General features: G+C 40.2%; 1 protein-coding gene across 14 annotated transcripts in view; it reads left to right on the top strand.

The window, feature by feature from the left end:
* The window catches only part of kmt2d (lysine (K)-specific methyltransferase 2D), a 235339-nt gene that overhangs the window by 37994 nt on the left and 181071 nt on the right, over positions 1-16274 (top strand). For all 14 annotated transcript variants that reach the window (XM_073070993.1, XM_073070995.1, XM_073070992.1 and 11 more), the window contains 3 exons: positions 10476-10611; positions 11337-11578; positions 15617-15726. In XM_073070993.1, the coding sequence (XP_072927094.1) occupies positions 10476-10611; positions 11337-11578; positions 15617-15726 (488 nt within the window). The remainder of the gene's footprint in view (positions 1-10475; positions 10612-11336; positions 11579-15616; positions 15727-16274) is intronic.

Here is a 16274-nt window from a genome sequence, read left to right as displayed (position 1 = left end):
CATCAGTAAATTTGGATATGTTACACTTGACGCCCTTATTCAAGTCCTGGATATAGATTATAAACTGTTGGGTTCAAGCACAATCCTGTGACACCTCACTTAACACAATCTACCAACCTAAGAATGACGCATTTGTTTTCTTTCCATTAACTAAATTTCAGTCCGATACTGTTGCAATGTAATCTTCTTCATAATCTCCTCTGTGCCATTTTATCAATAACCTTCCAAAAGTTCAAATTCTTGATGTTAATTAGTTCTCCCTTATTTTGCTGGTTGCAACTTCAAAAAAAAAACTTCTAACATATTATTCAAATGTAACTTTACTGTCAGTAGATCTACGTTTACTCTGTCCTGTTTTTTCAAATTCCTTTTACCACTTCCTGAATAATACATTCCAGCATTTTCCCTGTTACTGATATCAGGCCATCTGGTTTATGGTTCCTGTCATTCTTATCTGCAACACTAGGGTTATGTTTTCTACCTTTCAACCTGCAGGAACCACTTAAGAATCTATGGAATTTTGGGCAATGACAGTACATCTATTATCTCTGTAACTACCACCCTCAGAACCCCATGATGCAAATCATCATGTCCTGAGTAATCGTTGGATTTCAAGCCTATTAATTTCTCCAAAATTAGTTTTCTACTAATGCTAGTTGTAAACATTTCTTATTGTTGTTGAGGTGCCCTTGAACCACAAGTGATTGATACCACTCTCAAATTTGTACCTCAACATCACAAAGAGAATCTCTCCATTGAGCCCTCAACTATTCAAGATGCAAGATGTGCTAGTTATTGGGTCAAGATCAATAGAATTGGAGGATCACATAGGATACTGGTTGGGATGAAGGGTAGTGATTGAGGGACTTGACTAAAGTTCTTTGATCTATATATTCAAGAATGATATTAAGTAAAATCTAAAGAACTTAAGAAACATCAGCCTCATTTATTAACTTTTAAAGGTGGTCAGGTCAGTGTGTGAAAGTTATCGTAGTATTACCTTCCTTTCCACAGTAAGGAACATTCACATGTATTCTTCAAAGGTTCAAAGGTCCAATTTAATGTCAGAAATGTGTACAACATACATCCTGAAATGCTTTTTCTTCGCAAACATCTGCGAAAACAGAAGTGCCCCAAAGAACAAACGACAGTTAAATGTAAGAACCCCAAAGACCCCCCCAGCACCCCTCCCTCCCCGCACATTAGTGGCAGTGAGCAGCAATCCCCCCTCCCCCCCACCAGCAAAAAAAAAACAAGTATTGGCACTGCCAACAAGGACTCAAGCGTGAGCAAAGCAATAGCAAAGAAACAGACTTGCAGTTACCCCAAAGACTTTGCGTTTCACCCAGCATTCGACATCCCACAGGTTTTCTCTTTCTCCCTGATAAGGGAGAAGGAGGTGTCTCCATTTTCCGGCGAGTGGGGAGACATAACAAACAACTCGTTGGTTTACAATGTTAAAAGTCCGCTTTTTTCGAGCTCTGTGCCTGAAGATTGCAAAGATCCCGGGTCTTCGGGCCCACAGCAGATATCCTGATGACACACGGGTCTCATGCCTGACCCTCGATCCGCCCATCTCCAGAGCCTCAAGATCTTAGGCCTCCAAATCCGAGCTGGACTCTCAGGCCGAACCCTTGGCGTGCCAAACAACGGCCAGTCCTGAAACCCCGAGAGCGGGTCCCACTCCCGCAAAGAATCAAAGTCAGCGTGTAACTCCAGGTCAGGGTCTTCAAAAGAACCCTGAAACAGAAAAATAGAGATATTAAAGATGGAAATAGAGCTGTTTTCTTCAGACTGTTTTCTTCCAGTTGCAGCAACAAAGTGGACTTTGTTCATTTCGCTGGACATGTGACATGATTTTCATTTGTCAGTAGAGCAAGGGAAGGCTTTGGTTACTGTATCAAAGCTATGCATGGTTTTAATTGACATGAAGGCTTGTGACTAAATCACTGAGCTTTAGAGTGGGTGCTGGATAACTTCGGCTGCTGTAGAAAAAATATCAAATTTACTAGACTTCTTTTTCAGCTGAATGGTAGCATTCCCTATAGTGTTTTGAAGATGGAGTCAGCAAAGATGCAGCATTCTTGAAGCTTTCTTTACTTTTTTAATAGTCGTCCTTATCCTGACCAAAAGCCATCTTCCTGCTGGAAATGACATTGAATATATTTGAACAGAGGACTTTTTATCTTTGACGTTTTTATTAGAGACTGATTAGCTTCTCAGGCATCTGTCACTGATCTCTGATACGACATTTCTTACACACCCCAGACCTTGAGCTTGTGCTAGATCTCCTTGAAAGTTTATTGAAGCCTGGAACTTAAGTTGAAGACTATGAAGAGTTTTCAATTTGTTTGAGGTTTTGCAGTTTCCCACTATGGGGACTGCTCCAGAGACCGTCAAGCAATTTCCTCACTCTACAAATGAGGTTCATTGTCTTTTTTGCCTTGGGAAATTGTTTTAGTAAATTTTCATTGAACATAATGTGTGACACTAGATCCAGGCAGTTATTCCCTTTCCTTTTATTAGCTATTTCCAACCTATTGTGTATATGAAAGCTGGGTGGAGTTACTAAGATCACTTAATGAGCTTCACAAAGGGCCAATAATAATGCATCTCTAAAATTCTACATGTTAACTGGGAAGACCAGTGTGTTAATAGCTCTGTTCTCAGCAGTGGTAATGTCACCTGCATTTGAGACAGCTATCCTCATATACCAATTCTATTGGATTGGTCACTAAATGTCCAATTTTAGGTGACCTAAACAAATGTTATGCTCTTGGCTCAGTCTCAGCCAGAGATCATGTGGAGGTGAAAGGACAAATGTAAGGCCAATCTTGAGGAAACCGAATGTGCTGGGAAGAGAAGGGTGACAACTGGTCTTAATGGCTGAAACTTTTTTTGTGAAATGTTGTGATTTCAAAGCTGAAAAGGAAGAACAAAAAGGGAAAGAAATCTTAATCAGCTTTTCCATGTAGAAGCATTTGCAGTTTCTGTGAATTGATCTGTGGGCCTGCAGTTGGACTTCTGAATTGCTCTTGGACCTTTTGGTGAATACCATTCTTGCAATGAGGGATTAACAGTTTAAAGTATCTCTAATTGCCACATGAGCAGCCCAACTCATTGTGTCTCCACCATTGCTTGATTTCAGAAGAAACCATCTTTGATTTTGAGGTCTCTGTCATTCACAATCCCTACTGGTCCTGGGGAAAATGATTTATCTAGTTATTACTTAGTCATTATTTATACTAAGAAACTACCTTTATATTTATTGTCATGTTACTGCTGCTATTGGTCTGCCCAACGACTCCCTCTCTATCTTTGACCCTAGTTAATACCTTGCTCTTATTTTGGTCATGCCCCTGAGATGTAAACTTGTTTGTTATCTGCAGTTCAGTAGTGAAGCAGAATTGGCTTTATTATCACTGAAATATGTTGTTTTATTTTTTGTGGCAGCAGTACAGTGCAAGGCATAGAAATTGCTATGAGTTAGAAAATAAATAAATTGTTCAAAAGGATAAATCTGATGGTGGAGGGGAAGAAGCTGTTCCTAAATCATTAAGTGTGGATCTTCAGGCTCCTGTACCTTCTCCCTGCTGGTTATAATGAGAGGAAGGCATGTTGTGGAGCTGAGAGTCTTTAATGATGGATTCTGCCTTGAGGCACAACCTCTTGAAGATGTCCTCGATGGCGGGGTGGGTTGGGCCCATGATAGAACTGGCTGAGTTTACAACCCTCTACAGCAGGGTTTCCCAATCTGGGTCCACATACCCCTCAGTTAATGGTAGGGGTCCATGGCATAACAGCTTGGGAATCCTGATCTATATAGCCTGTAGCGATTCTGAGCATTAGAGCCTCCATACCATCCTGTGATGCAGCTATAGAATTTTGCAAGAGTCTTCAGTGACATGTACCAACTCTCCTCAAACTCTTAATGAAGCCCCTGGCATTCCTTCTTTGTGAATGCATCAGTATGTGGGGCCCAGGATAGATCCTCTGAGATGTTGGTGATCAGGAACTTGAAGCTGCTCACCCTTTCCACCATTGACACCTGAATGAAGACTGGTGAGTGTTCTCCCGAATTCCGATTCCTGAAGCCCACAATCAGTTGCTTGGTCTTGCTGACATTGAGTGCGAGTTTGTTGTTGTAACACCATGCAACCAGCCTATCTATCTCACTTCTCTATTTCTCTTTGTCAGCATCTGAGAGTCTGCCCACAACAGTGGTGTCATTGGCGAATTTATAGATAACATTTGAGCTGTACCTGTCCACATAGCCATGAATGTAGAGAGAGTAGAGGAATGGGCTAAGGACGCATTCTTAAGGTGCACCTATGTTGGTTATCAGTGAGGAGAAGATGTTATTAACAGCAGTCTGTTGATGGAGGAAGATAAGGATCCAGTTGGAGAGGGAGGTATAGAGGTTCAGGTTTTAATGCTCGTTATTTAGTAGTGTGCACTTTGACCTTGCTCACTACTAAAGCCGTCAGTTTCTCTGTGATGCTCTTGCAGAAGAATTATTATTAGCTGCTTTTCTTCCCTATCGACTGCATATTAAGCCTGTGTTTGCCATCTCTTTCCACGAGGAAAAAAAACGATCATTAACATCTCTATGGTTGTCATCTTCCATTCTTTTGGCATCCCTTGCCTGCTAAACCAAGCCTTTCCCTTCTCTAGCCTTGACTCTATATCGTATTCTGGTTTCCCTCTTATTTCTCCCAGTGCCTTCTACAAACTCATCTTGTCCATGGGTTGTTGACTTGAAGTCTTGATTATTTCTCTCCACAGATGCTGCATAACTTGCTGAGTACATTTGCCTCTTTTTTTTGGTTTTTGTTTATTTTAGACTTTTAGTATCTGCAGTTTATTTATTTTTTGCTTCAAAATCTACATTTTGTTGTCATGACCCTATTTGAATAATCTACTATCCACTTGAGCTCACATTGTATGTGGTGGCCTCTTCTTGTTTTGTGTGTTCCCTGTACTTTTCAGAGCCATATCACTACCCTTATCAAAAATTACATGTTTTTGTTTTACTTTGTCCTTGCTGTCAATTTTTTTTCCCTCCTAGTTTCCGTTCCCTCTCTTGCTGGCTCCCAAATCTGTACAATTTTATCTGCAAATCTCTTTACCTCTCCAGTTGGGTTTTTGCCTCACTGAAAGCTCTGGAGCATAGGAGAATGGCGGGGAGATTTGATAGAGGGTATACAAACTTATGAGGGATACAGATAGCAGGCCTTTGAGTGAGAATTGAACTAGCAGTCATGGGTTAAGGGTAAAAGGTGAACTTGAGGGGGAGTTTCTTCACTTGGCGGTGAATGTGTGGAACAAGCTATCAGCAGAAGTGAGATTTGATTTGAATACTTAAGAGAAATTTGGATAGGTACATGGATAGGAGGGGTATGGAGAGGCAATGGTCTGGGTGCAGGTCATTTGGACTAGGCAGATTAATAGTTCCGAATGGATTTGATGGGCCAAAGTGCCTGTTTGTCCTGTAGTGTTCTATGACTCTATGACTTGTCACATACTTCATCCTCTGAAAATGTGACTTTTACCCCCTCCCCTTCCTGATTCTCTGGTATTTCTGTAACCTTTGAGATGATTTACCTCACCTTCCACCTCCAAGGCTCTGCAGCATCATGTCCATAGCTGGACATTGAATTTTCTAGTTTTTATTTTCGATTCGGTTTGGGTCCAGAAACATTGGTTTGTTTAAATAAAGTTTTAGTAGGGGGCATCAGCTATGCCTGTCTTTGGTCTCTATAAGCATAATCAAACGAAAATAAAAGTCTGCATCATTATTCTGAAAGCTGCATGAAGCCTTTCTGTTATTTGAAATCTGCTTATCCTGTGGAATGCACATTTTTGATTCCTGCCATTTGTTAATCTCAGTAATAAATTTGGCCGTAACACTGTTTTAAAAGAGGAATTCTTTGTTTGTGCTGGTGGTTTATTCAGCTATGTAGGGAATTGAAGCAAGCCAATTTTGTGATCTGCCAGGAACTCAATCAAGCAGTCAGTGATTCTGTCAGTTAGTGTCTTGTTAGTTTTTGTTAACGAAATCTGTCAGTTGCTTGGTTGAATGTTGGAAGTTGATTATATTTTCATTAAGGTTCACAGTCTCAGAAGAGAAATTGGTCACATTGATTTTGACGAAGTTGTTCAATTTCCTTTGAATAATCATGTTCTTGTCTCCATTTTCAGCTATCCCTTTACTCTTGCAATTGTTTTTGTTACTACTGTATGCTATTTTAAAAATCCAGTGCAGCATTTTAAAAGTAAAGTTTAAATTCGGTATGTTTGCCATTTTTGTTGGTGCTGTTTTGTCAGTGGAACAACCCATTTCCTCCAAGTGGACTTTTTTTGCCTATTGCTTAAAATTATGAAATATTTAACCCTAATTATATTATTGGTTCTCTGTCATTGTATGAGTCCACAAAGTCCAGCTTTAATATGCCACAAGAAGGATGTTAGCCCTGGTAATGTGCTCTAAAGCCAAGAGTCACAGCCTTTGATTAGATGGAAAGCTATTTAGCACCAAGATGAGGAAAAACTCCTTCACTCAGACAGTGATGAATCTTTGGCACCCTCTACTTCAGTGGGGTATAGAGGCTCAGTCACTGAGTTCATTTTTTGGATGCTCCATCAGATTTGAATGTTAAATGCTGGGGGTTCAGAACTGCTGGCATTTACTCATTAAAATGGAAGCAGGTTGGGACTTCTGTGCATGTGTAATTAAACATGCAAGTTCTAAATGCTAAATCTGTCTGTTCTCTAGTTTTTGAAGGCTCATTCAGTGACCTTCACCTGTGTTTAGTTACATATATTGACAAAGTAATGTTTGTACAAACTATTTGTGTGCAATAGCTCATCTTTAGTGCTGCTAGGCTTCAAATTGCTTCTGCTGTAACTGCTCTTTCCTGTGTCATATTGGCACAGGATGAAGTTTATCCCCTAGGTTTTTCTTCCTCTCCTAAAGCAATGTTTAGTGAGATTCATAGTCATAGAACACTACAGCAGAGAAACAGGCCCTTCGGCTCATCCTGGCCATCACAAACCATTAATCTGCTTAGTTCCATTGACCTGCACCCTGACCATAGCCCTCAGTACCCCTCTCATCCATGTTCCTATCCAAATTTCTCTTAAATGTTGAAATTGAACCTACATCCATCACTTGTGCTGGCAGTTTGTTCCACACTCTCTCAACCCTGAGTGAAGAAGTTCCCCCTCTGTTCCCCTTACACATTTCGCCTTTTATCCTTAACCCATGACCTCGAGTTGTCGTCTCACACAACATCAGTGGAAAAAGCCTGCTTGCATTTACCCTATCTATACTCCTCATAATTTTGTATACCTCTATCAAACTTCTATGTTCTATCATTCTTCTATGTACTAGGGAATGAAGTCCTAACCTATTCAACCTTTCCCTATAACTCGGATCCTCAAGTCCCAGCTATTTTTTCTCTGTGCTCTTTCAATCTTATTTGCATCTTTCCTGTAGGTTGGTGACCAAAGCTGGGCACAATACTCAAAATTAGGCCTCACCAACACATTGTACAATTTCAACATAACATTCCAACTCCTGTATTCAATACATTGATTTATGAAGGCCATAATTTTTCTTTATGACCCTATATAACTGTGACACCATGTTCAAGGAATCATGGGCCTGTATTCCCGGGCCACTCTGTTCTAGCACACTCCGCAGTCCCCTACAATTTACCATGTAAGGCCTACCTGGTTGGTCCTCCCTTGGCTGGCTTCAGTGGAACCTTGCAAATACTCAATACCTTTAAATACTCAAGTTGGCATTCTCCATGTAATTAAATGTTAGGAGGATATTTATTTTCAGCACATTGCATTGAGAGGCTAAGGGAAGCTGAAATCTTGGGTAATTTCCCTTCCCTATTTCCTATCTTGGGTTATTGAGACATTTTGTTTCTTGTACTGCAATTGAGTCAAAGATCAACCAATTTGGGCCAGAAATTGGACGATGTTTCTTTACATTATGAATTATCTGAGCCGCTGGTTTATAGTCTATTATTATATAAAAGTGCAACACTGATAAGAATACTGAATCTATTGCCTAGTTTATGTTCATTTTCTTAGTATCTCTTGTTCACTTTCTCTCCCTACTACCACCACTGCACACAGAATTGTGTACACACGTTAGTTCTTAATTTAATCAAGGATACAGTTTTGGTTTCCTGTTTGTGTTTAAGTTGAGATTCATTATTGCGATGTTCAAGATGATATGGGGGATGATTCCAGATTTGGGCTTCCATACATAATCCTGTGGCTGTGCAGATTATAACTAGCCTAATTTAAAGAAAAAAAAGGCCATATTTTTTCTTTTTTATTCAGAGAAAGGGGAAACAAAATAATGTACATTAATTGGGCTGAGGTTTAACCTTTCAGCAAGGCACATGAATAAGTAACACACACAAAATGCTGGAGGAATTCAGCAGGTCAGGCAGCATTTATGGAAATGAATAAACAGTGGATGTTTTGGGCCAAGATCCTTTTTCAGGATTGAGAAGGAAGGGGAAAGATGCCAGAATAAAAAGGTAGAGGGAGGGGAAAGAGGTCAGGTGGGTAGGGAAGTTAAAGGGGTGGAGAAGAGAATTTTATAGGAAAGGAGAGTAGACCATAGGAGAAAGGGAAGGAGGACTGGACCCCAGGGGAATTGATGGCAGGTCAGAGTGGGGTGAGAGAGATTTATTTTCACTGGAAAGAGAAATCAATAGTCATGCCATCAAATTGGAGGCTACCCTGATAGAATATTAGGTGTTGCTTCTCCACCCTGAGGGTGGCCTCATCCTGGTACAAGAGGAAGCCATGGAACTACATATCAGAGTGGGAATTGGAATTAAAATGCTGGCCCACTGGAAAGTTCCGCTTGTGGCGGATGGAGTGGAGGTGCTTAATGAAGCAGTCCCCCAATTTACGATGGGTTTCACCAATGCAGAGGTGGCCGTATTGGGAGCATTGGACACAATAGATGACTCCAGCAGATTCACAGGTGAAGTGTTGCCTCAGCTGGAAGGACTGTTTGGGGCTCTGAATAGAGGTGAGGGAGGTGTATGGGCAGGTGTAGCACTCAGGCCACTTGCAGGGATAAGTGCCGGAAGGGAGATAAGTGGGGAGGGATGAATGGACAAGGGAATTGCAGAGGGAGCAATCCCCGTGGAAAACGGGGAGGTAAAGATATGTTTAGTGGTGGGATCCCTTTGGAGGTGGCAGATGTTGCAGAGGTTGATGTGTTGGATGCAGAGGCTGATGGGGTGGTAAGTAGGGACAAGAGAGACTCTATCACTGATAAGGTGGCGGGAAGATAGCACGGAAGTTTGGAAATAAATGGAGGAGATGCAGGTGAGGGCAGCATCAATGGTGGAGGAAGGGAAACCCCATTCTTTTAAGGAGGAGAACATCTCTGATGTCCTGGAATGGAGAGCCATGTCCTGGGAACAAATATGGTGGAGGTGAAAGGACTGAGAAAATGGAATAGCATTTTTACAGGAGATAGGGTGGGAAGAGGTGTGGTCAAGGTAACTGTGGGAATCAATGGGTTTATGAAAGATGTCAATTGACAGTTTGTCTCTGGAGATGGAGGCAAATCGAGAAAGGGGAGGGAGGTGTCAGAGATGGACCAAGTGAATTTAAGGGCAGGGTGGATGAGGCAAAGTTGATGAAATTGAGCTTAGCATGAATGTGGCAACATTGCATCTGTGATTCTTTTGGGGCCATCTATTGTGTCCGGTGCTCCTGATGCAGCCTCCTCTACATTGGTGGGACCCATCGTAAACTGGGGAACAATTTCGTTGAGCACCTCCGCCACAAATGGAACTTTCCGGTGGCCAATCATTTTAATTCCGATTCCTGTTCCAACATGTCAGTCCATGGCTGTCTCTTGTGCCAAGATGAGGCCATCCTCAGAGTGGAGGAGAAACACCTTGTATTCTATCTTGGTAGCCTCCAATCTGATGGCATGAATATCGAATTCTCTTGCCAGTTAAAAAAAAAAATTTCCCCCATTCCCCACTCTGACCTTTTACCTCTTCTCATTTGCCTATCACTTCCCCTGGGTCTCCTCCTCCTACTCTTTCTCCTATGGTCCATTCTCCTCTCCTATTAGATTCCTTCCTCACCAGCACTTTACCTTTCCCACCCACCTGGCTTCACCAATCACCTTCTAGCCATCTTCCTTCCCCTCCTCCACCTTTTTATTCTTGTGTCTTCCCCCTTCCTTACCAGTCCTGAAGAAGGGTCTTGGCCTGAAACATTGACTGTTTATTCATTTCCATAGGTGCTACCTGACCTGCTGAATTCATCCAGCATTTTGTATGCGTTGCTATGGATTTCAGCATCTGCAAAATTTCTTGTGTACATGAATAAGTTGGTGCTTTTACAAAAGATTTCTGAAACAAATACATGATGTTCATAGGAAATGGTTGGAAAAGTTTCATTTTCTATTGCAGCTATGAATGTTGACTCCACTGAAACAAGTTGTTTAGCAGAAGAAGATGAAGGTGATCCGTCTGAATCTCATGACTGTTCAAATCAAGAAGGGGCATTAGAGCCTGTCTTGAAAGAGCAACACAAGGACAAGTGCAGGTGAGAGGGGAAATGTACAGAAGCTGTTCAGAAATTGGAGATTTCTCACCGCCTTGCTGTGGATGACACAGCTGATGCAATTTTACATACAGTTTGGGAAACACGTGAATCAAAAACAGTGGTCTCTGAAATACCTCAAATTGCAGGAGCTTCAGTGATGTTTTGAATTACCTGCTGTATCTTTTGACAACACAATTCACATCTCTATCAATTTTTGTTTCATCTGCAGACTTGCTAATCAGACCACTTACACTTTCATCCAAATCTTTTGTGTGTACGTATATGTTTGCACGTGTGTGTGTGAATACCAGCTCACCATGGACACTATCTGCCTTAATTTTCTGGACCAACCTACCATGAAGGGCTTTGTCAGATAATTTCCTAAAATCCCTGTAGACAATGTCCACTGCTCTACCCTCATAAATCTTCTTGTTCATTTCCTCAAATGAGTTTCATGAGTCATGTTTTTCAGATTTTAATTAATTTTACTTCTACAGCTGTTTTGCTCAAGATTTTATTTGAGTTGTCAAGAGCTTCACACATATCAATTTAATTATGGGGAAACAGTTTAAAAAATAAAACATTTTTGTGAATTTGTTACAGGTCAAGGGACAGCTGTATTTAAATTTATTTTTTTTGTAAATAAGATAAAAGCTATTAATGTAGATAATGATTTTAAAAATACTGTCATGAGAACTAATCTGTTGAGTCTTCCTTTTGACCAGCCTGGAGCAGAAGCTGTGCGTATTTTGTAACTGTGGAGAGCAGAGCTTACACGGACAAAGAGAACTGAAGCAGTTTGATCCATCAGTTGTGTTGACGGAACTTGGAAACGGAGGGACTAACAGAACTGAGAGGGATTCGTTGAGGCATGCGAGTGTTTTGGGGGTGGAGGGGCTCTCGGATGAGCTCACACGAGTTGGCTTTGAGCAAAGTGCAACAACAGTGGCTCTCTTTGAGTCAACAGGTGAAAAATTATAACTACTTTATTGTTTAGAGTCCAGCTTTGTCCCAAGTTGTTCTCAAAGCATTTTAGTATTAATATTTCTGTATTAAATGTGTTGAATGTTGTACTTTTATAAAACTGTTCCTAATCCTCTTTTCCCCAATAAATTCATGTTGAAAGATTAGAGTTTTGATTCATTAAAACTTAGTTATTTTAATGTTGTTAATTTGTTACATCTTAATAACCTGAACAATAAGAGTCTAGGCAGCTTGGTGGTAGGAGGGTAGTGGAAGAAGGATGTATTTTGATTGAAAGTCTGTCTCTGCTGTGCCATGCAGGGATCAGTGCTGAAGCCCTTGTTGCTCATTAATGACTTAAATGTGACTGTTGGAGATGAGATTAATAGGTATGTAGATGTTTCACAAGTTGGTGGTGTTGTGGATAGCAAGAAAAATTGTCTAAGAATAGAACAGGATGCAAATCAGATGAAAAGTTTGGCAGAGTGCTGACAGATAGAATTTAATTCTGCCAACTACAAAGTGATGTATTTTGGGAAGTGAAATAGGGGTAGAACATGCACCGTAAGTGGTAGGACTCTAAGAAATATTAATGAACAAGGGACCTTGGGGCTTGAGTATGGCGTTCCCTTAAAGTAGCAACACAGGCAGGTAGTGTTGGTATAGTCAGGGCTTAGAATATAAGAATTGGGACATTGTTTTTCAGCTTTACAAAACACTGGTTGGATTGTATTTGAAATACTGTGCTGAGGTCTGGTCCCCGCACTATAGAAAGATCATGATTTTGCAGGACAGAATGCAGAGGAAATTCACCAGAATGTTGCCTGGACTGGAGGAATTAAGTTATCATGAGAGATTGGATCGAGTGGATTTGTTTTCTCTGAACTGAAGGAAGCTGAGGGATGTGCTGATTGAGGTATATAAAATTATAAGTCATAGGATAGGTATTAAGAATTTTTAACCCAAGGTGGGCTTAGCAAAAACAGGAGGGCATGGTTTTAAGGTGTGAGGAAGGAATTTTAAATGTTTTTTTTTACATGAAGCATGATTGATATCTGGAACTTACTGCCTCTAAACTGTGTAGTTAAACATTATGGAGTTAAACATTATGGAGTTAAACATTAGTTAAACATTAGTTAAACATTAGTTAAACATTATGTAGTCTTTGTGAAATATGTTGCAACAGTTCCATGAGTTAACTTTGCTGATAAGACAAGTTTATCCTCCCTTGCATTCATGTGACAATAATAAACCAATTTACACACAATTTGGGGGCATCGAGGACAATGAGATAATCAGACTGGGGGAATGAGATTAATGGAGTTGTTCCCCAAAAAACTGACATGGCCCCAAATGGGTGAATAGACTCCTTGTTCTGTGTAAGACAAGTATAAAGTAGAACTGGACTTCAAGGAGATGTAGAGGGGCGAATGAAATTTAATACTGAGCTTTGCAGTGATATATTTTAGCTTTAAGAATGAAAAGATTAGTGGGTATAAACCCAATAGAGGTGCAGCAACAGGACTGGGAAATACTGTGCATGTATTTTTTTTTTGAAAGTGGATGAGCATTTTGTCAAAGTGGTTGAATGCATGCAAGTTGCTGAATGTTATAAATAGCATAGAGTCCCAGGGCATGATGAGCATGAGTGTCAGCCACAACTGGGTATGATATGCAATCATGGGTACTATGCTTCACAAAAGATTTAGAGAAAGTGCAGAGGAGACTGACAAAATAATTCCTGGGATGATCAACTTTAATCATGTAGATAGGATGGAGAAGCTGGAACAATGGAGACTCTGATGTGACCTGACAGGTGTTTGAAGTTAAAATTGTTCATAGAATAATTAGATTTTTTTGAATGGGCAGAATGGTTACGAATTAGGGAATATAGAATAAAGGTAATTTTGTTGCTTGTTGCTTAAAAATAATATAGGGGAAAAACCTCTACATAGAGTCAGTGGAGGCATATCCATTTGTAACAAGCCAAAGCAAACTGGATGTTTATTGGAAAGGAAGGAATTTGCAGAGGTTTGTGTGTGAGGTGGGAGGATAGCAGAGGAGTGAGTCTGGCTGGTTTGCTCTTACATAGAGCCATTATGGATTTGGCAGGCCAAATAGCTGCTTCATGTGCTATAACCTTTCTGTGACTTCTATCTCAATTGCCCGATGATGATCAGGATCCAACAATCTGGTTGATTATGATTTCCTTCTTGGTCTTCTCCCTCCCCCACACCACAAATCTCTTATAAGGGATTCTTTTACACAGTATTGCTTTCTTCACATCTTTTTTTGTTATCCTGACTACTTCCACTTTGGCTGCATTTGGTTTTCATTTTTGCAGACATGCTATCAAGTCAGAGAGACTCTCTTAGTCTCCATGTGATGCATTAACCTAGTTTGGCATTGTGGCATCTTCTAGTGTGTGATGATTGAACAGTGCACTTCTGTGTAGCATATGATATTACATTTATTTTGGCTCAGTTGATAATTAATTGTTTCCTGAGTCTTAAGCTTGTTGGCTCAAAGCTCACTGCAGAACTTGAAACTCTTAGGAGTAACACATTAGAAGTGTTGCATTGTCCTTTAGACAAGATCTTGTTTGAAAGTCTGACCTGCCTGTTTGAATTGATCAGTCTAAAGATCACATGAGATAATTCGAAAAGCAGTGGACCTTTTCAGATTTTTGGCCACAGTCTTCCTTCAGCAGCACAACTAAAAGTCATTTAACTGGCCTATTCTGAGGATTTTGCTGCGCGCAAAATAGCTGTCGCATTTGCTAATGATTTGCTGCACTTCAAATAATGTAACATTAATTGAAGCACTAAGATGCTTGAGTTCAGGCGCTAAATGCATTTCTTTTTACTCTTTGTCAGGGGTGACTGCTATCAGCTGCTAAAAATAGTAATCATATAAACATTTTTTTTTGCATACAGACATCTTCCACTGTGATACTCTTGAATTCTGCTTGCTTAATTGGTTTTCTACTATTTAAATGTAACTAGTGTCACTGTGTAGGATGTGATAGTTTATATTGGGTTAATAAAATGTTTGCAAATATGTGCAGAAATGCATTTTTTAGGCATACAGCTTGGTGCTGTTTCCTACTCATTTGCTTACTAGGCCTGAGTTTTAAGTCAGCTTAGATGTGATAGAAACCTCATCTTTCCTTGAGGCCCTCATTCACTCGCCCACTGTTCTGCTGCTCATTTACACACATTGAAGGCAGATGTTGATTTTTGGGCACAAAATGATTTGAGAGACATGGGGATTTGGCAGGAAAGTAGACTTGTAATTCAAAATCCACAGGCTTAAGGGACTGTAAGGCTGACTTCTCCTCTTAGGTACTTTCTATTGGTCTGACAATAATTCCAAGTGGACATTGTTTCATAAGGTCTATCAGTCTGAGCTAGATGGAAAAATAAAATGACATGCTAACTTGAGCATGCATCTGAGAATAAACTCCTAGGGCCTAGACAAATGCTTTCCATTTGTTTTGCTGAGTATTCCACACTGTCATCAGCACTGAGTCAGGTTTCAAATCGATACCTGAAAATCACCCTTCCATCACTAGTCAAGCCTCTTGCCTCCTCCCTAGCCAAATATCCAGCTATCATAGCTGATATTGCTAACATTGAGCCAAGCTGAAAACTAACCTAGATAAAGCCCTGAGCCAGGTTGGCATTTTATAGTCTGACCCAAATCTGAATGATCTAGCAGAACGTAGGTCCAACTGACACACGTTTAGATCCTAGTGGGTTTGGTTAGGTTGCCTGGCACAAACTAGTAGTGCAGCCTATGCTTCTAACCATCTAATGTAATTGGCTGAACTAGCTTGCAATTGATTATTCTCTCTTAAACTGCAGTAGTGTCTTCAAATTAGGAGATCTCTCAAAGTGCTTTAATTCATTTAATATGTTTGAATATTAATTTAATAACTTGCCAACAAATAAATATTCTGGATATTTATTTTGTTCTTGAATAAAGGAAAGCAAGTTTGCTCTCTACTGAGTTTTTTTTAATTCTGGGCATCTTTCCACAGGGCATTTTTGGGCTCATCATTGGTGTGCAGCCTGGTCACATGATGTTGTGCAGGGTGAGGGGCAAAGACTGGTCAATGTGGATAAGGCTGTAATCTCAGGTATCTCACAGGTAAGAGGTTAAATCTTGAAGTTCTTCATGTTGAAAGATTCTAAACTTTGAGAGGACCGAATAATTGTCTTATGACTATTACAGGTTTTGTGGGTTGCAATCTCAGCTTGTAGTATCACTAAATGCAACAGTGTAGCATGGTGTGTTTCTGCTTTTACCTACTATGTTACTAACCACCATTGACTGGTGAAGGCAGAAACCAGTGCCAGTAGTTCTACTTCAATAGATGTGTGAAAACTCAGGTGACCCCATTTCTTAAAAGGGAAGAAATGCATCCTTGTAATGAAATAAATGAGGAGGGCAGTGGGAATTGTGATGATGGAGCTAAGACAAGAAGATGGGGCCAAAAGCAATTGTAGCAGTTAAGAGCATCTCTTTTTCTGTAAGATGCAAATATAGATTGGATCCTCTGACTTGGAAATTAATGAAATAACTGTTGGTGTACTTTTATTTCTAGTTGGAAAGTGGCTGATATCTCAAGTAAAATATTCTTATTTTACTTGATTGTTGAGGTGCAGTCGTGTCTACTGCTTGGTTGTATACTGCAG

This window comes from Hemitrygon akajei, chromosome 18 (genome assembly GCF_048418815.1).
Source record: "Hemitrygon akajei chromosome 18, sHemAka1.3, whole genome shotgun sequence".
Lineage (NCBI taxonomy): Eukaryota > Metazoa > Chordata > Chondrichthyes > Myliobatiformes > Dasyatidae > Hemitrygon > Hemitrygon akajei.
Note: the sequence above shows the minus strand (reverse complement) of the source record. Positions and strands in the feature narration are given on the sequence as shown.